The following is a 26,485-nucleotide window of genomic DNA, read 5'->3' on the forward strand; positions in this document are numbered from 1 at the left end:
TTCATGAAAATGAAAAGGTCAAGGGTCAGACCTGTGTACAATGATAGGAAACTGTCCCTGACTGTAAACACACCATTGTTTGAATAAGTGCTATTTGGTCCATCACAGACATTTAAATATGTTGTGTTTAAATTATGTTCATATCTTAAATAGATGATTGTTGTTGACTTATTAAAATCTTGATGAAGGTGATTTTAACTGTTACTCAAAGGGAAAGTTCACCCAAAATTAAAAAGTTCACTCACTAATGAAAAAATCCCTATCAGTCCTCCATACAGCTCTTGTGATGTCATCCAAGTGTCCGTAAGCCCTGACATTCAAATCTCACCTGAAACAGCTTCATTTACACCATGTTTTTAGTCTTAATATCCTCTGATATCCTCGTCTGGAGCCACGTTCACACGTAGATCACAGAGAACATTCAGACTAAAAACATGGTGTAAATTACCTCCTTTCGAGTTATATTGGATTTGGGTGCAACGCTGTTTACCCTGAAATCCAAAAGTGTTTTGTTGACTCAAGCACTTCACCCACCCGTCCATCGGCATAGTGGTGAATAATGAGTGGATTTTCATATTTGGGTGAACTATCCCTTTAACTTTGAAAAATTATGGAAACCCTATAAAACACACAAATCAATGAAAGTATTCACGTACACTGAGAAAAATAGATGAATAAAATATTTCTCCATATAGTTCATATCAAAACCATGCAGACTCAACCAAAGCTCCTCCTCCTGTCCCTCTCTCAGTTTCAGAGTTGTATTAAATTGCTCCTCCAGCACCTCCTCTCCTCATCCTCCAAACCCTCTCATCTGACCCTCATCAGCCTCTCAAGTGACAAGGCCACTCTCAGCTCACACTGACAACATGCTGGGGACCCTCTGCACTCTCATCACCGCTCTAACATGTAAGGAGGCTGACTTCCTGCAGCTCCGGCCTCGTGTTGGATTCATCAGTCTGTGTGTTTCTCTTGACTCCGTGTGGTCTTGTTGTTTCCAGGTGTGAGTGGTGTGATGGTGGTGACACAGAAGCCTCCTGTTGTGACCGTGAGGAAAGGAGAGACAGTCACCATGGACTGTAACCATGGGACTGTTACTAACAGCTATGCTTGGTGGTATAAACAGATTCCAGGAGGAGTTCCTCAGTTTGTACTGAGGTTTCATTATAGTAAAAGCTCTCCAGACTATGGTTCTGGTTTCTCTTCTCCTAAATTCACAATAACTCATCAGTCGACAACAGATTATCGTTTGACCATAAACAACGTGGAGGAGGGAGACTCTGCTGTTTATCACTGTCAAACATGGGACGACTCTGCTAAAGAACGCGTATCACAGTGATTTACACTGTGACAAAAACCTCAGTGAGGGACACACAGCTGCTGTCAACACACCCGACCAGCATCAAACACTTTAAGTCAAGAAAACATTGAGGGTTATTGAATAAATTATCCTGCAAACGAATTGTTTGAAACAAATGCAGCAGTTTTTAATATTTTGGACAATAAAGTGATGAAGGGAATGAGACGTTCACAGTGAACGTTGGTCTCAACAGGAAGTTTCAGCTCCACTCCCCTCAGAGAGCGTCAGGAGGTTTTTGTACAGCCATGTGCACAAACTGAATCACTGTGGTATTCGGACAAGGGACCAAGCTGACTGTGACTGGTAAGAACTTTTTAACTTATTGATAAACCCTATTGATATTTTTCATCCATCCAAAATGGACAGAAAATAATAAATGTGTGTTTATAGATTCTGTAAAAAATTAAACATTTAATTTATTTGGTGAATTTAAGATGCTTATATTTTTGTATACCAGCTTAGCCTAGATACCCACTTCGTATTTGACACAGAAATGTTCCAATGATCTAAAGACTGGAAATGTTTTCTGCAAATAATTCGCCTGTTTTTAACAAGAATATACTTATATACTATTCAGTTCCACATGTTTTAAGAAATTTCATCTTTGTAAAACGTATTTGCCTTTACAGAAACAATGATGATCCACTGTATGTGTTGTTTAGTTCATAGGATTAGTTTTTAACGTATCTTGATTCTCTTTTTAAATCGTCTTTGTTTATTAGATAAACACAAAAAATAAGAACTGAAATGTCATAATTTCTCACACTCAACGATAAAGATTTATTGGAAAAAAAAATGGATTTTTCAAGACACAATGAATTAATTAATACATGTTTTAAATACGTATGGATCATAATCTTTTAACAGTGTTATTTAAAAAAACAAACTGTAAATATAAAACTCTTTATCCTTCACTGAGTCTGTCATGTTTTCCATCAATCAGTGTATTCCTATTAATTAATGTCCTTGTTGTATTTCCAGGCTCCAGCCTCTCTCCTCCTGTCCTGACTGTCTTCCCTCCGTCCAGTGCTGAGCTCTGCTCCAACAAAGCCAGTCTGCTCTGTCTGTCCAGTCAGTCTGTGCGTTTTGCAGAAGTGACCTGGTTGGTCGGTGGGAGCCCAGTGAGCAGTGGGATCTCTACCAGCACCGCCGTCCAGCAACCGGACCAGACTTTCCAAATCAGCAGCTATCTGGCCATCCAGACGTCAGACTGGAACATGGACAAGATTTACACATGTAAAGTGTCTCTGGGCTCCCAGACGTCAGAGAAAAACATCAACAAGTCCGTCTGCCCCACTGAAGAATAACAGAGGAGCAGAATGACCATTTTAATCCTGGTCCTTTTCTCCTGTTTGTGCTTTGTTTCATGCAGGAGAATGTGTTTGTATGCTTGTGACACACGTTGTGAGGGTTGGGTGGTGGTGTTCTATCAACTTTGCAACTGTTGCTTTCAATAAAAAATCATTATGAACAAAACAATCCTGAAATAGTTTGTTGTATTCTAGTGATATTTTGACATCATTAACAATAACTTCACCAGCCCCTGAATCTGCTGAAACGTTTTCAACACAAATGACAGCAAAAGTTGTTTCTGTTTTTGTTAGTAAAATTGACTTAATACTTGAAAAGGTACAAAATGTCTCAGAGAGCTAAATTCAATTTTCCTTATTTTGGTTTAGTGATTCAATGTAGAAACGTTCTCATAAAACCTGTAGTAACTGAATCTGAATTTTCATCCTCAGAAGCATCATCTCTCCACTCCACCCTTTTTTCTCTTTCCCAGGATGCACCTGTGCACCTGCTCTCCTTATTTATAGCCTTAATTAAATTATAAAGTCGAGTGTCAGCTCTCTTTAAAATAATGTTTTAATCTAAGCAGCAGTATGTGTGTAAACTGGAGACATGGAGGGGAACATATACAACAAGTTTTCTCCTTCCCAGGAGTCAGAGTGTGAAAACTTCAGTTGACTCTGGTTCTCCAATAACAAATGCTGAAGAGGCAACAATTCATCTGTTAGAAAAAGAAACAAACAGGTAATTTAATTATTCCTAACGAAGCTGTCACATTATATGCAGTATTAAACATGGGGGTTTAATACTTGTGGGTTAATACTGATGTGATTTCACAGATAACATTTCTTCTGACGTCCTGTTTGTGAGCTGCTCTGATTAGGACTTGAATTGATTTAGTAATTTTGTGGAAATAGTATTAATCATCACATATTGATGAATGTAGCATGTAAATGAAGGAATGGTAAAGCAGTTAGATTGGTATAGAATAACTAATCACCTCAACCATCACTAGACGTGCGTTACACTTTTATCGCTTTAAAAAATCCACAAATGAACAAATTGATTATCTGTTGCTCACTTCCAGTTGTTTGATTGTTTCATGCTGAGTGGAAAGTTATATTAGTATTTTCTGCAGACACTAATCATTCAAACAATTTTAAAAGCTTTGCTGAGATCATGATTTGTGCTTCCGTGGTGTATTTTTTTTGATAAATCATATCATATATATATATAATCACAAATATTTAGATTTTTGTAGTAATCCAGGAAAATAATCTGGGATTTTTTAACATTTAAACTTTGCTATATTATGTATACGTATAATCAGAGGTTCCAACTTCTGTGTACAGAGAGCATCACCTGATGGCTTCACAGACGGTCAACATGTGTCAGCAGGAGAAAAAGCAGAAGTGTTAAGTGAGGAGGTTTTTGTCACAGTGTAAATCACTGTGATACGTGTTCATTAGCAGAGCTGTCCCATGTTTGACAGTAATAAACAGCAGAGTCTCCCTCCTCCACGTTGTTTATGATCAAACGATAATCTGTTGTCGACTGATGAGTGGATGTGAATTTGGGAGAAGAGAAACCAGAACCATACTTTGTAGAACTCCATCCATGATAAAACCTCAGGACATACTGAGGAACTCCTCCTGGAATCTGTTTATACCAGCGAGCAGAGTCGTCAGTAACAGTCCCCAGGTTACAGTCCATGGTGACTGTCTCTCCTTTCCTCACGGTCACAACAGGAGGCTTCTGTGTCACCACCGTCACACCACTCACACCTGGAAGCAACAAGACCACACGGAGTCAAGAGAAACACACAGACTGATGAATCCAACACGAGGCCGGAGCTGCAGGAAGTCAGCCTCCTTACATGTTAGAGCGGTGATGAGAGTGCAGAGGGTCCCCAACATGTTGTCAGTGTGAGCTGAGAGTGGCCTTGTCACTTGAGAGGCTGATGAGGGTCAGATGAGAGGGTTTGGAGGATGAGGAGAGGAGGTGCTGGAGGAGCAATTTAATACAACTCTGAAACTGAGAGAGGGACAGGAGGAGGAGCTTTGGTTAAGTCTGCATGGTTTGTCATGTGTACTTTAATCCTCTTTATCGAGAAATATTTCATGTATCCATTTTCCTCAGTGTAGATGAATACTGTCATTGATTCTCGTGTTTTACAGTGTTTCCATAATTTTGCAAACTTAACGGGATAGTTCACCCAAAAATTAAAATTCACTCCATATCCATAACTTATTGTTTTAAGTGTATATATTGTTGTTTTATGTCAAATGCAACAACCACACCAAGGCAATTTCCTGTATGTGTAAATATACTTGGAAATTAAAAGAATTCTGATTCTGATTCTTATTCTTATTTTGATTCTGATTCTGATTCTGATTATTCACTACTATGCCGATGGAGGGGTGGGTGAAGTGTTTGAGTCCACTAAACACTTTTGGATTTCAGGGTAAACAGCGTTGCACCCAAATTTAATATAACTCGAAAGGAGGTAATTTGAACAATTTTTTGTAGTCTGAATGTTCTCTGTGATCTACGTGTGAACGTGGCTCCAGACGAGGATATCAGAGGATATTAAGACTAAAAACATGGTGTAAATGAAGCTGTTGAGATTTGAATGTCAGGGCTTACGGACACTTGGATGACATCACAGGAGCAATATGGAGTACTTATAGGTGTTTTTTTCATTAGTGAGTGAATTTTTTAATTTTGGGTGAACTTTCCCTTTGAGTCACAGTTAAAATAGCCTTTATCAAGATTTTAATTAGTCAAAAACAATCATCTATTCAGGATATGAACATAATTTAAACGCATCACAGTTGAAATATCTATGATTTTCCAAATAGCACTTATTAAAACAGCGGTGTGTTTGCAGTCAGGGACAGTTACCTATCATTCTACACAGGGCTGACCCTTGACCTTTTCATTGACATGAACTTATAAATCAGGAGAGGCGGCCTGCAGGTGCATCCTGGGTAGGAAGAGGGTGAGGTTGAGAGGTTATGCTTCACTGATAAAAACTCTGTTTCAGTTGCAGCTCATTTGACTGTTCTGACGTGTCAACTGCTGATGAAATCAGTTTGTTTTTCTATTGAATGATTCGTGGGTGTAACAGAATGAAGCATGACAGTGTAAGTAAATTATGTTTAAGTTAATTAAGTTTCATGCTGCAGAAGAGTGTAACATTTTCAAATTTGTTTTTTTTATTGACCTGAGGGTGTCATGTATTTCTTTACTTTTAAATGTATGTAGGCATGGTATGCATCATCTAAGTGATGTAGCTGGAGAATAATTTAATAAAAGCATTTAAATGGTTTAAAGAAATGTCATCACCACCGTCACACATCTTAGAGCAGTGATGAGAGTGCAGACAGTTGTCAGTGTAAGTTGTAGTGATCGTTGCACTGGATTGTTGATAGAAAGGCACAGAGGGGGGGGGGGGGGGGGTCATGTCTCAACTCCCCTCTCTCATCTGCATGATGAACCTGAAGGCCTCCTGCCTTTATATAGCTTCATGTAAATCAGGAGGTTCAGAGTCAATTCACTGGACTGGAAACTGATGATTGAGTTATTAGTTTCAGTCAGTCCTAGCTTATGAATATTCATTATGAAAATATGTACATTTGTTGTGTCCTGCAATAGATGCTTCATTTTAAGTTGCAGTAAATGTATTGATCTCACCTCTCCAGTTACTCAAACTGAAACAAAGAAATGTGAAGATTCAAACGTTGCACAAACCAGCATGAGTGACATCTGTAGGATCTTGGACAAATCTTTTAGAAGCGATGACCAGAAGTGAGACGGTTAGTGAAACATGAGTTTAACCACAGCTCCTCATCCGGTCAGTCACTCTGTTGACTGGAGAGTTGTTCCTTTTCTTGTCAGGCATCACAAATTCTGAAAATATCATTGGTCACCTCACTTTGCACAAGAACTCACACCAGAGAGTAACAAGTGGATAAGTTCAGAACAGTTTCACCGACACAAATGACAAATCCAGGTTTAATATCAAGGCGTTTGCATTTTTAGTGCAGCAGCGTCTCTCCATGACTCACTTTCCTCCCTCCCAGGATGCACCTGCACTCCTCTCTCGTAGCTCCATGTGAACAAAGAGGTCAGAGGTCAGTGAAATCCCAAAGTTTAAAAGGAAAAGTCTTGAACCAACTTCATTATATAACATCCAACACAAAACGCTTCTGTAATATCAACTTTAGATCCTTTAATCAACTCTTTCAGTCATCTTAACATTCACACTGTCCTATATGCAGAGAACACTATCTGAACTTATTCAATTATTGAATGATTTATTTAATGATGTATTTAATAGGTTGGAATATATATGTTTGCCACTTGGAAATTCATCAACATAAAACCATTATCTAAGTTTCAAATGGATCTAACTGAAGCTCCTCCTCCTCTCCCTCTCTCAGTTTCAGAGTTGTATTAAATTGCTCCTCCAGCACCTCCTCTCCTCATCCTCCAAACCCTCTCATCTGACCCTCATCAGCCTCTCAAGTGACAAGGCCACTCTCAGCTCACACTGACAACATGCTGGGGACCCTCTGCACTCTCATCACCGCTCTAACATGTAAGGAGGCTGACTTCCTGCAGCTCCGGCCTCGTGTTGGATTCATCAGTCTGTGTGTTTCTCTTGACTCCGTGTGGTCTTGTTGTTTCCAGGTGTGAGTGGTGTGACGGTGGTGACACAGAAGCCTCCTGTTGTGACCGTGAGGAAAGGAGAGACAGTCACCATGGACTGTAACCTGGGGACTGTTACTGGCCAGTCTGCTCGTTGGTATAAACAGATTCCAGGAGGAGCTCCTCAGTATGTACTGAGGGCTTATCATGGATGGACCTCTCCAACCTATGGTTCTGGTTTCTCTTCTCCCAAATTCACATCCACTCATCAGTCGACAACAGATTATCGTTTGATCATAAACAACGTGGAGGAGGGAGACTCTGCTGTTTATTACTGTGAAACATGGGACGGCTCTGCTACTGAAAACGTATCACAGTGATTTACACTGTGACAAAAACCTCAGTGAGGGACACACAGCTGCTGTCAACACACCCGACCAACATCAAACACTATAAGCCATAAAAACATTGAGGGTGATCGAAACAATTGTCCAGAAGACACAAAGTTGGAAAAAAGTGCAGCAGTTTTTCATATTTTGTAAAATAAACAGAGTGATGAAGAGAATGAGACGTTCACAGTGAACGTTGGTCTCAACAGGAAGTTTCAGCTCCACTCCCCTCAGAGAGCGTCAGGAGGTTTTTGTACAGCCATGTGCACAAACTGAATCACTGTGGTATTCGGACAAGGGACCAAGCTGATTGTGACTGGTAAGAACTTTTTAACTCCTCAATAAACACTATTGATATTTTGCTTCAGACCCAAAAGGACAGAAAAGAATAAATGTGTGTTTTATAGATTGTACAAAATATTTAATATTTAATTTGGTGAATTTATGATGCTTATATTTTTGTTTACCAGCTTAGCCTTGATACCACACTTTGTATTTGACAGAGATAGTTGCCAATGAGCGAAAGACTTTAAATGTTTTCTACAACTGATTCCCCTGTTTTTTAATAAGAATAAACTTATATAATATTCAGTTCCACATGTTTTGAGAAATGTAATCTAGAAAAAAATCTAGAAAAAAAATCTATTTACCTTTACAATAACAGAGATGATTAACTGTATTTGTTGTTTGGTTTATATAATTAGTTTTTAACGTATCTTAATTCTCTTTTTGAAGTCATCTTTGGTTAGTAGATAAACACAAAGAGTAAGAACTAAAATGTCATAATTTCTCACACTGACTAAAAAAGTTGTATTGGAAAACAAATATGATTTAGTTGTACTCGTTAAATAAATGTATTGATGTTTTTAAAGACTTATGGATCATATTATATTAACAGTGTTAATTAAAAAAGACAACCTTCATTTCATTTCAGATGCTTCTGCAGCATGAAAACTCTTTATCCTTAACTGAGTCTGTCATGTTTTCCATCAATCAGTGTATTTCTAGTAATTTATGTCCTTGTTGTATTTCCAGGCTCCAGCCTCTCTCCTCCTGTCCTGACTGTCTTCCCTCCGTCCAGTGCTGAGCTCAGCTCCAACAAAGCCAGTCTGCTCTGTCTGTCCAGTCAGTCTGTGCCTTTTGCAGAAGTGACCTGGTTGGTCGGTGGGAGCCCAGTGAGCAGTGGGATCTCTACCAGCACCGCCGTCCACCAACCGGACCAGACTTTCCAAATCAGCAGCTATCTGGCCATCCAGACTGGAACATGGACAAGATTTACACATGTAAAGTGTCTCTGGGCTCCCAGACGTCAGAGAAAAACATCAACAAGTCCGTCTGCCCCACTGAAGAATAACAGAGGAGCAGAATGATCATTTAAAACCTGCTTCTTTTTTCCTCTTTGTGATTTGTTTCATGAAGGAGAATGCGTTTGTATGCTTGTGACACACGTTGTGAGGGTTGGGTGGTGGTGTTCTATCAACTTTGCAACTGTTGCTTTCAATAAAAAATCTTTTTGAACAATACACGTCTGAAAGAGTTTGCTCTCACTGCAGCTGAGACAATGATATTTTTATATCAATAACAATAACTTCACCAAAGCCTGATTCTGCTGTAAAGTTTCTCAAAACAAATGACAGCAATGTTTGTTTATTTTATTGTCAGTAAAATTGACTTAATACTTGAAAAGGTACAAAATGTCTCAAAGAGCTAAATTAATTTTCCCTTATTTTGGTTTAGTGAATCAATGTAGAAACGTTCTCATAAAACCTGTAGTAACTGTATCTGAATTTTCATCTTCGGAAGCATCATCTCTCCACTCCACCCTTTTTTCCTCTTTCCCAGGATGCACCTGTGCATCCGCTCTCCTTATTTATAGCCCTAAATAAATAATAAGACGAGTGTCAACTCTCTTTGGAATAATGTTTTAATCTAATCAGCACTTTGTGTGGAACCTGGAGACATGGTAGGGAACATATACAACAAATTTTCTCCTTCCCAGGAGTCAGAGTGTGAAAACTTCAGTTGACTCTGGTTCTCCAATGACAAAAGCTAAAAAGGCAACAATGCATCTGTTACAAAAAGAAACAAACAGGTAATTTAATTATTCCTAACTAAGCTGTCACATTATCTGCAGTATTAAATATGGGGGTTTAATACCTGTGGGTTAATACTGATGTGATTTCACAGATAACATTTCTGCAGACGTCCTGTTTGTGAGCTGCTCTGATTAGAACTTGAATTTATTAAGTAATTTTGTTGAAATCGTATTAATCATCACACATTGATGAATTAAGCATATAAATGAAGGAATAGTAAATTAGTTAGATTGGTATAGAATAACCAATCACCTCAACCATCACTAGATGTGCGTCACACTTTTATTACTTTGAGGACATTTCATTCATTAAATTAACACATTGATTCTTTGCTGCTCACTTCCTGTTAATTCATTGTTTCAATATGAGGGGAAAGTTATTTTAAAATGTTCTTATCACAATAATTATTTCAACAATTTTAAAAGCTTTTCTGTGATCATGATTTGTGCTTTAGTGTTGTTCTAGCATATCATATATATATATATATATAATCACAAAAATTAAGATTTGTGTAGTAATCCAGGAAAATAATCTTGGATGTTTTGACATTTACATTTTGTTATATTATATATACGTATAATCAGAGGTTTAGACTTCTGTGTACAGAGAGCATCACCTGATGGCTTCACAGTCGGTCAACATGTGTCAGCAGGAGAAAAAGCAGAAGTGTTAAGTGAGGAGGTTTTTGTCACAGTGTAAATCACTGTGATACCTCTTCATTAGCAGAGCTGTCCCATGTGCTACAGTGATAAACAGCAGAGTCTCCCTCCTCCACGTTGTTTATGATCAAATGATAATCTGATGTAGACTGATGAGTGGATGTGAATTTGGGAGAAGAGAAACCAGAACCATACTTTGGAGAACTCCATTCATGATAAAACCTCAGTACATGCTGAGGAACTCCTCCTGGAATCTGTTTAAACCAACGAGCAGAGTAGTCAGTAACAGTCCCCAGGTTACAGTCCATGGTGACTGTCTCTCCTTTCCTCACGGTCACAACAGGAGGCTTCTGTGTCACCACCGTCACACCACTCACACCTGGAAACAACAAGACCACACGGAGTCAAGAGAAACACACAGACTGATGAATCCAACACGAGGCCGGAGCTGCAGGAAGTCAGCCTCCTTACATGTTAGAGCGGTGATGAGAGTGCAGAGGGTCCCCAGCATGTTGTCAGTGTGAGCTGAGAGTGGCCTTGTCACTTGAGAGGGTGATGAGGGTCAGATGAGAGGGTTTGGAGGATGAGGAGAGGAGGAGCTGGAGGAGCAATTTAATACAACTCTGAAACTGAGAGAGGGACAGGAGGAGGAGCTTCAGTTAGATCTATTTGACACTTAGATAATGGTTTTATGTTGATGAATTTCCAAGTGCTAGAAATATATATTCCCCCCAGTTAAATACATCATGAAATCCTTCATTCAATCATTGAATATGATCTTATAATGTTCTCTGCATATAGGACAGTGTGAATGTTAAGATGGATATCAAAGTTGAATACAGCATCTAAATTGATATTACACAAACGTTTTATGTTGGATGTAATATAATGAAGTTGGTCCAACACTTTCCTTTTAAACTTTGGGATTTCACTGACCCCTGACCTCTTTGTCCACATGGAGCTACGAGAGAGGAGGAGTGCAGGTGCATCCTGGGAGGGAGGGAAGTGAGTCATGTAGAGACGCTGCTGCACTAAAACTGCAAACGTCTTGATATTAAACCTGGAATTGTCATTTGTGCTGGAGAAGATGTTCTGAACTTATCCACTTGTTACTCTCTGGTGTGAGTTTTTGTGCAGAGTGAGGTGACCAATAATATTTCCAGAATTTGTGATGCCTGAAAAGAAAAGGAACAACTCTCCAGTCAACACAGTGACCGACCTGATGAGGAGCTGTGGTTAAACTCATGGTTCACTAACCGTCTCACTTCTGGTCATCGTTTCTAAAAGATTTGTCCAAGATCCTACAGATGTCACTCATGCTGGTTTGTGTAAGGTATGAATCTTCACATTTCTTTGTTTCAGTTGGAGTAACCGGAGATGGGAGATCAATACATTTACTGCAACTTAAAATGAGGCTTCTATTGCAGGACACAAGCACATGTACATATTTTCACAATGAATATCAATGAGCTAGAACTGACTAATACTAATAACAAAATTATCAGTTTCCAGTCCAGTGAATTGACTCTGAACCTCCTGATTTACATGAAGCTATATAAAGACAGGAGGCCTTCAGGTGCATCCTGCAGATGAGAGAGGGGAGTTGAGACATGAGCCCCCCCCCATAACTTTCTATCAACCATCCAGTGCTCCTCTCTAGTGTCCAATCAACATAACTACACTGTCTACTGTATATATTATTATATTATTATCCCTTTGCATCAGGTGTTTCAGATTAAACAGCACACTGCCATTTTTTAAGATCCAGATTTATATTGAATATAATGTATTGTAATTATTGTACATTTTGGTGACAGTTTACAGCACAAAGCAATTTAATAGATGTCAACCAACACAGAGAAAATCGAAAAAGCCAATATTCAATCTTCTTATATTTTATTTTTAAATATCTTAAACATACATTAATTTTAGACTTTTTTTAAATGTCCATAGAGATTTTTCCTTTGCATTCATGTTACCCCTTTAATTCCTTAACCTCTCTTACTCAAATTTTTTACTATCTTTTATTTTACTTGACATTTGTTTCTAACTTTGCTCTCTGATTATATATTTTCTTGGAACATTGGATGGATGGATGGACCACAGATGATAGATAAGATAGGGTACATAATTATGTAATACAGTATAAATAAATTATTCTGAACACAATGTTTGAACTTGTTTTATTTATGTAATTAAAAAACTCTTTACAGTACATCAATCGACATTAGTAGCCTACCTTTGCTCTTTAAGGATATTTATTTTACAAAAGTACTGCAGCTATGTATCCTCTTACTACAATATGATGATCAGAGGTTTTTTATCAATGAGGGTTAATTTTTATGATGAGTTTGTAAAAATAAAGGTGCTGGTTTTATGAATGTTGACAAAGTAACAAATGCGTGACAATAGACTTGACATTGTTTTTTTGTACAAATAAAAGCTTTAACCTCTGCAGACAGTAACGGACGTGGTTGAGGCATGAAGGTCGAACAAAGCTTCTCATAGCAGTAGATCAGTTTCAATGTTGCATCCTCAAAGCCATAGACTCTCTATATATATATGTGACCTGAATTTTTAGAATAACAGAATTGTCTTTAAAACAGCCTATTGGTCATACTGGACCCCAATGACCTCCGTCTGTATGGACAGCATCACATTTTGGGGGTTCAAGAAGAGCGGAGACATGCAGTTCACAATTAAATCTGTATTTAATAATGGGATGACTACAATGGAAGACCTGAAAAAATAAAAAAGATAAATACAATTATAAGTGAAAACAAATAATTTCCTATGTTTTAGTTTTGTAAAAGCTCTAATAACAAATACTGTGAGCACTAAGATACAGACCTAAATAGCAGGGGCCGTTATTAAGATACATTAATTTATTATTTGTCCCAAACACATGCACAGACACGCACAAGCACACTCATGCAAGGAGGGAAATTTAACCTCTGCTTTTAACCCATCTGGTGCAGGACACACAGAGCAGTGGGCAGCCATGTACGGCACCCGGGGACCAGATGTTGGGGGAGTAAGGTGCCTTGCTCAGGGGCACTAGGCAGGGTAGGGAGAATCCTCTTGGATTTTTGGACAGATCAACAGATGAATCCAGTTTCGTCTTTTTGTTGTTTCTCCAGAGTCCAAGTTTCTGCCACTAGTCCACCGCCTCTCAAGGAAGGTAGCAAGGTTATGTAGGAAGCATACTTACCACCATGTGAAGATTTCTTCACAAACCCAAACAGACACAACAATCACCACAACATGCTTACCATGCCTACCTACCTACATTTAAAGGTAAAAAAATATATGCCACCTTTAGGTCAATTAAAAAAACAAATTTGAAAATGTTAGACTCTTCTGCAGCATGAAAATGATTCATCATTTACTTACACTGTCATGCTTCATTTTGATACATTCAAGAATCATTCAATACAAAAAGCAATGAGATCTCATCAGCAGTTGACACGTCAGAACAGTCAAATGAGCTGCAACTGAAACAGAGTTTTTATCAGTGAAGCGTAACCTCTCAACCTCACCCTCTTCCTACCCAGGATGCACCTGCAGGCCGCCTCTCCTGATTTATAACTTCTTGTAAATGAAAAGGTCAAGGGTCAGACCTGTGTAGAATGATAGGAAACTGTCCCTGACTGCAAACTCACCGCTGTTTTAATAAGTGCTATTTGGTCAATCATAGAGATTTAAACTGTGGTGTGTTTGAATTATTTTCATATTCTAAATAGATGATTGTTGTTGACAAAAATCTTGATGAAGGCTATTTTAACTGTGACTTAAAGGGATTGTTCACCAAAAATTTAAAAATTCACTCACTAATGAATAAAATAAATATCAAGCCTCCTCTGATGTCATCCAAGTGTCCGTAAGCACTGACATTCAAATCTCACCTGAAACAGCTTCATTTACACCATGTTTTTGGTCTTAATATCCTCTGATATCCTCGTGTGGAGCCACGTTCACACGTAGATCACAGAGAACATTCAGACTAAAAACAAGCTGTAGATTGCCTCCTTTCGTGTTATATTGGATTTGGCTGCAGCGCTGTTGAACCCTGAAATCCAAAAGTGTTTTGTGGACTCAAACACTTCACCCACCCCTCCATCGGCATAGTGGTGAATATTGAGTGAATTTTCATTTTTGGGTGAACTATCCCTTTTAGTTTGTTAAATTATGGATACACTGTAAAACACATAAATCAATGACAGTATTCACGTACACTGAGAAAAATAGATGAATGAAATATTTCTCCATGAAGAGGATTAAAGTTCATATCACAAACCATGGAGACTTAACCAAAGCTCCTCCTCCTGTCCCTCTCTCAGTTTCAGGTTTGTATTAAATTGCTCCTCCAGCACCTCCTCTCCTCATCCTCCAAACCCTCTCATCTGACCCTCATCTGCCTCTCAAGTGACAAGGCCACTCTCAGCTCACACTGACAACATGCTGGGGACCCTCTGCACTCTCATCACCGCTCTAACATGTAAGGAGGCTGACTTCCTGCAGCTCCGGCCTCGTGTTGGATTCATCAGTCTGTGTGTTTCTCTTGACTCCGTGTGGTCTTGTTGTTTCCAGGTGTGAGTGGTGTGACGGTGGTGACACAGAAGCCTCCTGTTGTGACCGTGAGGAAAGGAGAGACAGTCACCATGGACTGTAACCTGGGGACTGTTACTAAAAGTAGTTCTCGTTGGTATAAACAGATTCCAGGAGGAGTTCCTCAGTATGTACTGAGGGTTTATCATGGAGACAGCTCTCCAACCTATGGTTCTGGTTTCTCTTCTCCCAAATTTACCTCAACTCATCAGTCGACAACAGATTATCGTTTGATCATAAACAATGTGGAGGAGGGAGACTCTGCTGTTTATCACTGTAGCACATGGGACGGCTCTGCTAATGCATGGGTATCACAGTGATTTACACTGTGACAAAAACCTCAGTGAGGGACACACAGCTGCTGTCAACACACCCGACCAGCATCAAACACTATAAGTCAAGAAAACAATGAGGGTGATTGAATAAATTCTCCTGCAGACACAAAGTTTGAAACAAGTGAAGCAGGTTTTTATTTTGTAAGATAAACAGAGTGATGAAGAGAATGAGACGTTCAGTGAAAGTTGCTCTCAACAGGAAGTTTCAGCTCCACTCCCCTCAGAGAGCGTCAGGAGGTTTTTGTACAGCCATGTGCACAAACTGAATCACTGTGGTATTCGGACAAGGGACCAAGCTGATTGTGACTGGTAAGAACTTTTGAACTCCTCAATAAACACTATTAATATTTTGCTTCTGACCCAAAAGGACAGAAAAGAATAAATGTGTGTTCATAGATTGTGTAAAATATTTAACATTTAATTTGGTGAATTTATGATGCTTATATTTTTGTTTACCAGCTTAGCCTTGATACTACTCTTTGTATTTGACACAGAAAGTTGCCAATGATCGAAAGACTGGAAATGTAATGTGATAAGAATAAACTTATATACTATTCAGTTCCAATTGTTTTGAGAAATATAATCTTTGTAAAATCTATTTACTTTTACAATAACAATGATGATCCACGGTATGTGTTGTTTAGTTCATAGGATTCGTTTTTAACGTATCTTGATTCTCTTTTTGAAATCGTCTTTGGTTATTACATAAACACAAAAAGTAAGAACTTATATGTCATAATTTATCTCACTGACTGAAAAACTTGTATTGGAATGAAAATATGATTTTGTAAGAAACAATCAATAAATGTATTATTGTTTTGAAAGACCATAATCTACTGACAGTGTTAATTCAAAAAAGACAAACAATAAATATTTTAGAAGCTTCTGCAGCATGAAAACTCTTTTTCCTTCACTGAGTCTGTCATGTTTTCCATCAATCTGTGTATTTCTAGTAATGAATGTCCTTGTTGTATTTCCAGGCTCCAGCCTCTCTCCTCCTGTCCTGACTGTCTTCCCTCCGTCCACTGCTGAGCTCTGCTCCAACAAAGCCAGTCTGCTCTGTCTGTCCAGTCAGTCTGTGCCTTTTGCAGAAGTGACCTGGTTGGTCGGTGGGAGCCCAGTGAGCAGTGGGATCTCTACCAGCACCGCCGTCCACCAACCGGACCAGACTTTCCAAATCAGCAGCTATCTGGCCATCCAGACGTCAGACTGGAACATGGACAAGATTTACACATGTAAAGTGTCTCTGGGCTCCCAGACGTCAGAGAAAAACATCAACAAGTCCGTCTGCACCACTGAAGAATAACAGAGGAGCAGAATGACCATTTAAAACCTGCTTCTTTTTTCCTCTTTGTGCTTTGTTTCATGAAGGAGCTAATGTGTTTGTATGCTTGTGACACACGTTGTGAGGGTTGGGTGGTGGTGTTCTATCAACTTTGCAACTGTTGCTTTCAATAAAAAATCATTATGAACAAAACAATCCTGAAATAGTTTGTTGTATTCTAGTGATATTTTGACATCATTAACAATAACTTCACCAGCCCCTGAATCTGCTGAAACGTTTTCAACACAAATGACAGCAAAAGTTGTTTCTGTTTTTGTTAGTAAAATTGACTTAATACTTCAATTTTCCTTATTTTGGTTTAGTGATTCAATGTAGAAACGTTCTCATAAAACCTGTAGTAACTGAATCTGAATTTTCATCCTCAGAAGCATCATCTCTCCACTCCACCCTTTTTTCTCTTTCCCAGGATGCACCTGTGCACCTGCTCTCCTTATTTATAGCCTTAATTAAATTATAAAGTCGAGTGTCAGCTCTCTTTAAAATAATGTTTTAATCTAAGCAGCAGTATGTGTGGAAACTGGAGACATGGAGGGGAACATATACAACAAGTTTTCTCCTTCCCAGGAGTCAGAGTGTGAAAACTTCAGTTGACTCTGGTTCTCCAATGACAAATGCTGAAGAGGCAACAATTCATCTGTTAGAAAAAGAAACAAACAGGTAATTTAATTATTCCTAACGAAGCTGTCACATTATCTGCAGTATTAAACATGGGGGTTTAATACTTGTGGGTTAATACTGATGTGATTTCACAGATAACATTTCTTCTGACGTCCTGTTTGTGAGCTGCTCTGATTAGGACTTGAATTGATTTAGTAATTTTGTGGAAATAGTATTAATCATCACATATTGATGAATGTAGCATGTAAATGAAGGAATGGTAAAGCAGTTAGATTGGTATAGAATAACTAATCACCTCAACCATCACTAGACGTGCGTTACACTTTTATCGCTTTAAAAAATCCACAAATGAACAAATTGATTATCTGTTGCTCACTTTCAGTTGTTTGATTGTTTCATGCTGAGTGGAAAGTTATATTAGTATTTTCTGCAGACACTAATCATTCAAACAATTTTAAAAGCTTTGCTGAGATCATGATTTGTGCTTCCGTGGTGTATTTTTTTTGATAAATCATATCATATATATATATAATCACAAATATTTAGATTTTTGTAGTAATCCAGGAAAATAATCTGGGATTTTTTAACATTTAAACTTTGCTATATTATGTATACGTATAATCAGAGGTTCCAACTTCTGTGTACAGAGAGCATCACCTGATGGCTTCACAGACGGTCAACATGTGTCAGCAGGAGAAAAAGCAGAAGTGTTAAGTGAGGAGGTTTTTGTCACAGTGTAAATCACTGTGATACCCCTTCATTAGCAGAGCTGTCCCATGTTTGACAGTAATAAACAGCAGAGTCTCCCTCCTCCACGTTGTTTATGATCAAACGATAATCTGTTGTCGACTGATGAGTGGATGTGAATTTGGGAGAAGAGAAACCAGAACCATACTTTGTAGAACTCCATCCATGATAAAACCTCAGGACATACTGAGGAACTCCTCCTGGAATCTGTTTATACCAGCGAGCAGAGTCGTCAGTAACAGTCCCCAGGTTACAGTCCATGGTGACTGTCTCTCCTTTCCTCACGGTCACAACAGGAGGCTTCTGTGTCACCACCGTCACACCACTCACACCTGGAAACAACAAGACCACACGGAGTCAAGAGAAACACACAGACTGATGAATCCAACACGAGGCCGGAGCTGCAGGAAGTCAGCCTCCTTACATGTTAGAGCGGTGATGAGAGTGCAGAGGGTCCCCAGCATGTTGTCAGTGTGAGCTGAGAGTGGCCTTGTCACTTGAGAGGCTGATGAGGGTCAGATGAGAGGGTTTGGAGGATGAGGAGAGGAGGTGCTGGAGGAGCAATTTAATACAACTCTGAAACTGAGAGAGGGACAGGAGGAGGAGCTTTGGTTAAGTCTGCATGGTTTGTCATGTGTACTTTAATCCTCTTTATCGAGAAATATTTCATGTATCCATTTTCCTCAGTGTAGATGAATACTGTCATTGATTCTCGTGTTTTACAGTGTTTCCATAATTTTGCAAACTTAACGGGATAGTTCACCCAAAAATTAAAATTCACTCCATATCCATAACTTATTGTTTTAAGTGTATATATTGTTGTTTTATGTCAAATGCAACAACCACACCAAGGCAATTTCCTGTATGTGTAAATATACTTGGAAATTAAAAGAATTCTGATTCTGATTCTGATTCTTATTCTTATTTTGATTCTGATTCTGATTCTGATTATTCACTACTATGCCGATGGAGGGGTGGGTGAAGTGTTTGAGTCCACTAAACACTTTTGGATTTCAGGGTAAACAGCGTTGCACCCAAATTTAATATAACTCGAAAGGAGGTAATTTGAACAATTTTTTGTAGTCTGAATGTTCTCTGTGATCTACGTGTGAACGTGGCTCCAGACGAGGATATCAGAGGATATTAAGACTAAAAACATGGTGTAAATGAAGCTGTTGAGATTTGAATGTCAGGGCTTACGGACACTTGGATGACATCACAGGAGCAATATGGAGTACTTATAGGTGTTTTTTTCATTAGTGAGTGAATTTTTTAATTTTGGGTGAACTTTCCCTTTGAGTCACAGTTAAAATAGCCTTCATCAAGATTTTAATTAGTCAAAAACAATCATCTATTCAGGATATGAACATAATTTAAACGCATCACAGTTGAAATATCTATGATTTTCCAAATAGCACTTATTAAAACAGCGGTGTGTTTGCAGTCAGGGACAGTTACCTATCATTCTACACAGGGCTGACCCTTGACCTTTTCATTGACATGAACTTATAAATCAGGAGAGGCGGCCTGCAGGTGCATCCTGGGTAGGAAGAGGGTGAGGTTGAGAGGTTACGCTTCACTGATAAAAACTCTGTTTCAGTTGCAGCTCATTTGACTGTTCTGACGTGTCAACTGCTGATGAAATCAGTTTGTTTTTCTATTGAATGATTCGTGGATGTAACAGAATGAAGCATGACAGTGTAAGTAAATTATGTTTAAGTTAATTAAGTTTCATGCTGCAGAAGAGTGTAACATTTTCAAATTTGTTTTTTTTATTGACCTGAGGGTGTCATGTATTTCTTTACTTTTAAATGTATGTAGGCATGGTATGCATCATCTAAGTGATGTAGCTGGAGAATAATTTAATAAAAGCATTTAAATGGTTTAAAGAAATGTCATCACCACCGTCACACATCTTAGAGCAGTGATGAGAGTGCAGACAGTTGTCAGTGTAAGTTGTAGTGATCGTTGCACTGGATTGTTGATAGAAAGGCACAGAGGGGGGGGGGGGGGGTCATGTCTCAACTCCCCTCTCTCATCTGCAGGATGCACCTGAAGGCCTCCTGCCTTTATATAGCTTCATGTAAATCAGGAGGTTCAGAGTCAATTCACTGGACTGGAAACTGATGATTGAGTTATTAGTTTCAGTCAGTTCTAGCTTATGAATATTCATTATGAAAATATGTACATTTGTTGTGTCCTGCAATAGATGCTTCATTTTAAGTTGCAGTAAATGTATTGATCTCACCTCTCCAGTTACTCAAACTGAAACAAAGAAATGTGAAGATTCAAACGTTGCACAAACCAGCATGAGTGACATCTGTAGGATCTTGGACAAATCTTTTAGAAGAGATGACCAGAAGTGAGACGGTTAGTGAACCATGAGTTTAACCACAGCTCCTCATCCGGTCAGTCACTCTGTTGACTGGAGAGTTGTTCCTTTTCTTTTCAGGCATCACAAATTCTGAAAATATCATTGGTCACCTCACTTTGCACAAGAACTCACACCAGAGAGTAACAAGTGGATAAGTTCAGAACAGTTTCACCGACACAAATGACAAATCCAGGTTTAATATCAAGGCGTTTGCATTTTTAGTGCAGCAGCGTCTCTCCATGACTCACCTACCTCCCTCCCAGGATGCACCTGCACTCCTCTCTCGTAGCTCCATGTGAACAAAGAGGTCAGAGGTCAGTGAAATCCCAAAGTTTAAAAGGAAAAGTCTTGAACCAACTTCATTATATAACATCCAACACAAAACGCTTCTGTAATATCAACTTTAGATCCTTTAATCAACTCTTTCAGTCATCTTAACATTCACACTGTCCTATATGCAGAGAACACTATCTGAACTTATTCAATTATTGAATGATTTATTTAATGATGTATTTAATAGGTTGGAATATATATGTTTGCCACTTGGAAATTCATCAACATAAAACCATTATCTAAGTTTCAAATAGATCTAACTGAAGCTCCTCCTCCTGTCCCTCTCTCAGTTTCAGAGTTGTATTAAATTGCTCCTCCAGCACCTCCTCTCCTCATCCTCCAAACCCTCTCATCTGACCCTCATCACCCTCTCAAGTGACAAGGCCACTCTCAGCTCACACTGACAACATGCTGGGGACCCTCTGCACTCTCATCACCGCTCTAACATGTAAGGAGGCTGACTTCCTGCAGCTCCGGCCTCGTGTTGGATTCATCAGTCTGTGTGTTTCTCTTGACTCCGTGTGGTCTTGTTGTTTCCAGGTGTGAGTGGTGTGACGGTGGTGACACAGAAGCCTCCTGTTGTGACCGTGAGGAAAGGAGAGACAGTCACCATGGACTGTAACCTGGGGACTGTTACTGGCAGCGCTGCTCGCTGGTATAAACAGATTCCAGGAGGAGTTCCACAGTTTGTACTGTTGTTTCATCAAAGCCATAGTTCTACAACCTATGGTTCTGGTTTCTCTTCTCCGAAATTCACATCCAATCATCAGTCGACAACAGATTATCGTTTGACCATAAACAACGTGGAGGAGGGAGACTCTGCTGTTTATCACTGTTACACATGGGACAGCTCTCCTGATGAAGGGGTATCACAGTGATTTACAGTGTGACAAAAACCTCAGTGAGGGACACACAGCTGCTGTTAACACATCCAAACAACATCAAACACTATAAGTCATAAAAACATTGAGGGTGATCGAAACAATTGTCCTGCAGACACAAAGTTTGAAAAAAGTGCAGCAGTTTTTCATATTTTGGATAATTAACAGAGTGATGAAGAGAATGAGACGTTCACAGTGAACGTTGGTCTCAACAGGAAGTTTCAGCTCCACTCCCCTCAGAGAGCGTCAGGAGGTTTTTGTACAGCCATGTGCACAAACTGAATCACTGTGGTATTCGGACAAGGGACCAAGCTGATTGTGACTGGTAAGAACTTTTTAACTCCTCAATAAACACTATTGATATTTTGCTTCAGACCCAAAAGGACAGAAAAGAATAAATGTGTGTTTTATAGATTGTGTAAAATATTTAATATTTAATTTGATGAATTTAAGATTGCTATATTTTTGTATACCAGCTTAGCCTTGATACTACACTTTGTATTTGACACAGAAAGTTGCCAATGATTTAAAGACTTTAAATGTTTTCTACAACTGATTCCCCAGTTTTTAATAAGAATAAACTTATATAATATTCAATTCCACATGTTTTGAGAAATGTAATCTTTGTAAAATCTATTTTCCTTTACAATAACAGAGATGATTCACTGTATTTGTTGTTTGGTTTATATAATTAGTTTTGGACGTATCTTAATTCTCTTGTGTAAAATATTTAAAATTTAATTTGGTGAATTTATGATGTTTATATTTTTGTTTACTAGCTTTGCCTTAATACCACACTTTGTAATTTACACAGAAATGTGCCAATGATCACAGAACTGGAAATGTTTTCTGCAAATAATTCGCCTGTTTTTAACAAGAATATACTTATATACTATTCAGTTCCACATGTTTTGAGAAATTTCATCTTTGTAAAATCTATTTTCCTTTACAAAAACAATGATGATCAACTGTATGTGTTGTTTAGTTCATAGGATAAGTTTTTAACTCATCTTGATTCTCTTTTTGAAATCGTAAACAGAAAAAGTAAGAACTTAAATGTAATAATTTCTCACACTGAATGATAAAGTTGTATTGGAAAACAATTGGAATTTTGTTAGACAATGAATTAATTAATACATTTTTAAAGACTTATGGATCATTATCTATTAACAGTGTTAATTCAAAAAGACAAACTGTAAATGTAACACTCTTCATCCTTCACTGAGTCTGTCATGTTTTCTATCAATCAGTGTATTCCTAGTAATTAATGTCCTTGTTGTATTTCCAGGCTCCAGCCTCTCTCCTCCTGTCCTGACTGTCTTCCCTCCGTCCAGTGCTGAGCTCAGCTCCAACAAAGCCAGTCTGCTCTGTCTGTCCAGTCAGTCTGTGCCGTTTGCAGAAGTGACCTGGTTGGTCGGTGGGAGCCCAGTGAGCAGTGGGATCTCTACCAGCACCGCCGTCCAGCAACCGGACCAGACTTTCCAAATCAGCAGCTATCTGGCCATCCAGACGTCAGACTGGAACATGGACAAGATTTACACATGTAAAGTGTCTCTGGGCTCCCAGACGTCAGAGAAAAACATCAACAAGTCCGTCTGCACCACTGAAGAATAACAGAGGAGCAGAATGACCATTTAAAACCTGCTTCTTTTTTCCTGTTTGTGCTTGTTTCATGAAGGAGAATGAGTTTGTATGCTTGTGACACACGTTGTGAGGGTTGGGTGGTGGTGTTCTATCAACTTTGCAACTGTTGCTTTCAATAAAAAATCATTATGAACAAAACACGTCTGAAATAGTTTGTTCTCACTGCAGCTGGGTTAATAATATTTTGATTTCATTAACAATAACTTCACAAGTGCCTGATACTGTTATAACGTTTCTCAACACAAATGACATCAAAGTTTGTTTCTGTTTGTGTCAGTAAAATTTTCTTAATACTTGAAAAGGTACAAAATGTCTCAGAGAGCAAAACTAGTTTTCCCTTATTTTGGTTTAGTGAATCAATGTAGTAACGTTCTCATGAAAACTTGTAGTAACTGTATCTGAATTTTCATCCTCGGAAGCATCAACTCTCCACTCCACCTTTTCTTGTCTCTTCCCAGGATGCACCTGTGCAACCCCTCTCCTTATTTATAGCCCTAATTAAATAATATAAATATCAGCTCTCTTTAAAATATTTTTTTTATCTAATCAGCAGTATGTGTGTAAACTGGAGACATGGAGGGGAACATATACAACAAGTTTTCTCCTTCCCAGGAGTCAGAGTGTGACAACTTCAGTTGACTCAGGTTCTCCAATGACAAATGCTGAAGAGGCAACAATGCATCTGTTAGAAAAAGAAACAGACAGGTCATTGAATTATTCCTAACTAAGCTGTCACATTATCTGCAGCATTAAACATGGGGGTTTAATACCTGTGGGTTAATACTGATGTGATTTCACAGATAACATTTCTGCTGACGTCCTGTTTGTGAGCTGCTCTGATTAGAACTTGAATTTATTAAGTAATTTTGTTGAAATCGTATTAATCATCACACATTGATGAATGAAGCATATAAATGAAGGAATGGTAAATTAGTTAGATTGGCATAGAATAACCAATCACCTCAACCATCACTAGATGTGCGTCACACTTTTATTACTTTGAGGACATTTTATTCATTAAATTAACACATTGATTCTTTGCTGCTCACTTCCTGTTAATTCATTGTTTCAATATGAGGGGAAAGTTATTTTAAAATGTTCTTATCACAATAATTATTTCAACAATTTTAAAAGCTTTTCTGTGATCATGATTTGTGCTTTAGTGTTGTTCTAGCATATCATATATATATATATATATAATCACAAAAATTAAGATTTGTGTAGTAATCCAGGAAAATAATCTTGGATGTTTTGACATTTACATTTTGTTATATTATATATACGTATAATCAGAGGTTTAGACTTCTGTGTACAGAGAGCATCACCTGATGGCTTCACAGTCGGTCAACATGTGTCAGCAGGAGAAAAAGCAGAAGTGTTAAGTGAGGAGGTTTTTGTCACAGTGTGAACCACTGTGATACGTTTTCACTAGCAGAGCTGTCCCATGTTTGACAGTGATAAACAGCAGAGTCTCCCTCCTCCACGTTGTTTATGATCAAACGATAATCAGATGTCGACTGATGAGTGGATGTGAATTTTGGAGAAGAGAAACCAGAACCATAGCTTGTAGAACTCCATCCATGATAAAAGCTCAGGACAAACTGAGGTACTCCTCCTGGAATCTGTTTATACCAGTAAGCATAATGGTCAGTAACAGTCCCCAGGTTACAGTCCATGGTGACTGTCTCTCCTTTCCTCACGGTCACAACAGGAGGCTTCTGTGTCACCACCGTCACACCACTCACACCTGGAAACAACAAGACCACACGGAGTCAAGAGAAACACACAGACTGATGAATCCAACACGAGGCCGGAGCTGCAGGAAGTCAGCCTCCTTACATGTTAGAGCGGTGATGAGAGTGCAGAGGGTCCCCAGCATGTTGTCAGTGTGAGCTGAGAGTGGCCTTGTCACTTGAGAGGCTGATGAGGGTCAGATGAGAGGGTTTGGAGGATGAGGAGAGGAGGTGCTGGAGGAGCAATTTAATACAACTCTGAAACTGAGAGAGGGACAGGAGGAGGAGCTTCAGTTAGATCTATTTGACACTTAGATAATGGTTTCATGTTGATGAATTTGAGTTGAGTTGAATAGGATTGAAATAGATATTACTGAAACGTTTTGTTTTGGAGGTAATATAATAAAGTTGGTTCAAGACTTTTCCTTTTAAACTCTTTGTTCACATGGAGCTACGAGAGAGGAGGAGTGCAGGTGCATCCTGGGAGGGAGGAGAGTGAAGAGACTTTCTAAAAGCGTTGCTTCAGTTGGAGTATCTGGAGATGGGAGATTAATATGTTTTCTGCATCTTAAAATGAGGCATCTATTGCAGGACACAAGGACATGCACATATTTTCATAATGAATATTCATAAGCTAGAATTGACTCAAACTAATAACTGAAACATCAGTTTCCAGTCCAGTGAATTGACTCTGAACCTCATGATTTACATGAAGCTATATAAAGACAAGAGGCCTTCAGGTGCATCCTGCAGATGAGAGAGTGGAGTTGAGACATGAGTCCGTCCCCCCTCCCCCAATGTGCCTTTCTATCAATGATCCAGTGCTGCTCTCTAGTGGGAAATCAAAATAACTACACTGTCTACTGTATATTTTCTTATCCCTTTACATGAGGTGGTGCAGATTAAACAGCACAATGTGGAGGTAGCTATTTCAAATCCAGATTTAAAATTTGTTTAGACAACATCGTTTACAGTTTTTTTCGGTTGCTTTGGCTCATTTCACGATGCGCTGTGACATCACCACAAGCAGCATCCATTGCCAGGAGAAGGGACCTCTGGTTTTGAGCCCGATGCTCATAGACCCTCCACCTCCATGCAGAAAAAAACTCCTCGATAGGATTGAGGAATGGGGAGTTAGGTGATAAGAGCACCATCAGCATTCTTGGATGAGCAGTGAACCACGCCCTGATGAGCGGGCCACGGTGGAAGCTCACATTGTCCCACACAATGAAAAATGTGTGGGAATAGACACTTTTACCATTTGTATTTAGTTGTTTACTTTGACTTAGTTCAATAAATTTGAATACTACAGTTAACTCTACCATCAATAATTCCATAGTTGACTGACCACATACCTGTTTTCCCTGCAGAATGTTTGGATGATAGAGGACACTGTAGAGCGTGGCACATTAGGCTGAAC

General features: G+C 38.8%; 2 protein-coding genes, 1 pseudogene and 5 gene segments (V, D, J or C); 4 read left to right on the forward strand and 4 right to left on the reverse strand.

The window, feature by feature from the left end:
- Window positions 1–1,632: 1,632 nt before the first annotated feature.
- Window positions 1,633–2,833, forward strand: LOC133023719 (immunoglobulin lambda-1 light chain-like; the record flags this gene model as incomplete). The annotated part of the segment is given in 2 exon segments: window positions 1,633–1,663; window positions 2,342–2,833. Coding segments are annotated over 2 exon segments (357 nt in total), but the record flags the coding sequence as incomplete, so codon positions are not given.
- Window positions 2,834–4,096: 1,263 nt separating this feature from the next.
- Window positions 4,097–4,566, reverse strand: LOC133023720 (immunoglobulin lambda variable 3-21-like). The segment is given in 2 exon segments: window positions 4,097–4,434; window positions 4,527–4,566. Coding segments are annotated over 2 exon segments (378 nt in total).
- A 2,591-nt stretch (window positions 4,567–7,157) lies between these two features.
- On the forward strand, window positions 7,158–9,213 carry LOC133023206 (immunoglobulin lambda-1 light chain-like; annotated as a pseudogene).
- A 1,275-nt stretch (window positions 9,214–10,488) lies between these two features.
- LOC133023721 (immunoglobulin lambda variable 3-21-like) lies at window positions 10,489–11,014 on the reverse strand. The segment is given in 2 exon segments: window positions 10,489–10,826; window positions 10,919–11,014. Coding segments are annotated over 2 exon segments (378 nt in total).
- A 3,840-nt stretch (window positions 11,015–14,854) lies between these two features.
- LOC133023195 (immunoglobulin lambda-1 light chain-like) lies at window positions 14,855–16,862 on the forward strand. The gene is made up of 4 exons (XM_061090163.1): window positions 14,855–14,945; window positions 15,038–15,362; window positions 15,665–15,699; window positions 16,371–16,862. The coding sequence occupies exons 1-4, from the start codon at window positions 14,906–14,908 to the stop codon at window positions 16,694–16,696; spliced, it is 726 nt and encodes a 241-aa protein (XP_060946146.1). The 5' UTR covers window positions 14,855–14,905; the 3' UTR covers window positions 16,697–16,862.
- A 1,232-nt stretch (window positions 16,863–18,094) lies between these two features.
- On the reverse strand, window positions 18,095–18,631 carry LOC133023722 (immunoglobulin lambda variable 3-21-like). The segment is given in 2 exon segments: window positions 18,095–18,432; window positions 18,525–18,631. Coding segments are annotated over 2 exon segments (378 nt in total).
- Window positions 18,632–21,159: 2,528 nt separating this feature from the next.
- Window positions 21,160–23,460, forward strand: LOC133023103 (immunoglobulin lambda-1 light chain-like). Its single transcript, XM_061090049.1, has 4 exons — window positions 21,160–21,255; window positions 21,348–21,670; window positions 21,977–22,013; window positions 22,977–23,460. The coding sequence occupies exons 1-4, from the start codon at window positions 21,216–21,218 to the stop codon at window positions 23,300–23,302; spliced, it is 726 nt and encodes a 241-aa protein (XP_060946032.1). The 5' UTR covers window positions 21,160–21,215; the 3' UTR covers window positions 23,303–23,460.
- Window positions 23,461–24,729: 1,269 nt separating this feature from the next.
- On the reverse strand, window positions 24,730–25,268 carry LOC133023723 (Ig kappa chain V-VI region NQ2-6.1-like). The segment is given in 2 exon segments: window positions 24,730–25,079; window positions 25,172–25,268. Coding segments are annotated over 2 exon segments (390 nt in total).
- Between the last annotated feature and the right edge of the window lie 1,217 nt (window positions 25,269–26,485).

Source organism: Limanda limanda, chromosome 17 (genome assembly GCF_963576545.1).
Source record: "Limanda limanda chromosome 17, fLimLim1.1, whole genome shotgun sequence".
Taxonomy (NCBI): Eukaryota; Metazoa; Chordata; class Actinopteri; order Pleuronectiformes; family Pleuronectidae; genus Limanda; species Limanda limanda.

What these genes read in the sequence shown, in the direction of transcription:
- LOC133023195 (XM_061090163.1), top strand. Translation starts at nt 14,906, where the DNA reads ATGCTGGGGACCCTCTGCACTCTCATCACCGCTCTAACAT. An exon ending in GACGGCTCTGCTAATGCATG is followed by an intron (nt 15,363 to 15,664) that starts GGTATCACAGTG and finishes CTGAATCACTGT; the next exon opens with GGTATTCGGACAAGGGACCA. An exon ending in GACCAAGCTGATTGTGACTG is followed by an intron (nt 15,700 to 16,370) that starts GTAAGAACTTTT and finishes TTGTATTTCCAG; the next exon opens with GCTCCAGCCTCTCTCCTCCT.
- LOC133023103 (XM_061090049.1), top strand. Translation starts at nt 21,216, where the DNA reads ATGCTGGGGACCCTCTGCACTCTCATCACCGCTCTAACAT. An exon ending in TCTCATCACCGCTCTAACAT is followed by an intron (nt 21,256 to 21,347) that starts GTAAGGAGGCTG and finishes TGTTGTTTCCAG; the next exon opens with GTGTGAGTGGTGTGACGGTG. An exon ending in GGGACAGCTCTCCTGATGAA is followed by an intron (nt 21,671 to 21,976) that starts GGGGTATCACAG and finishes AACTGAATCACT; the next exon opens with GTGGTATTCGGACAAGGGAC.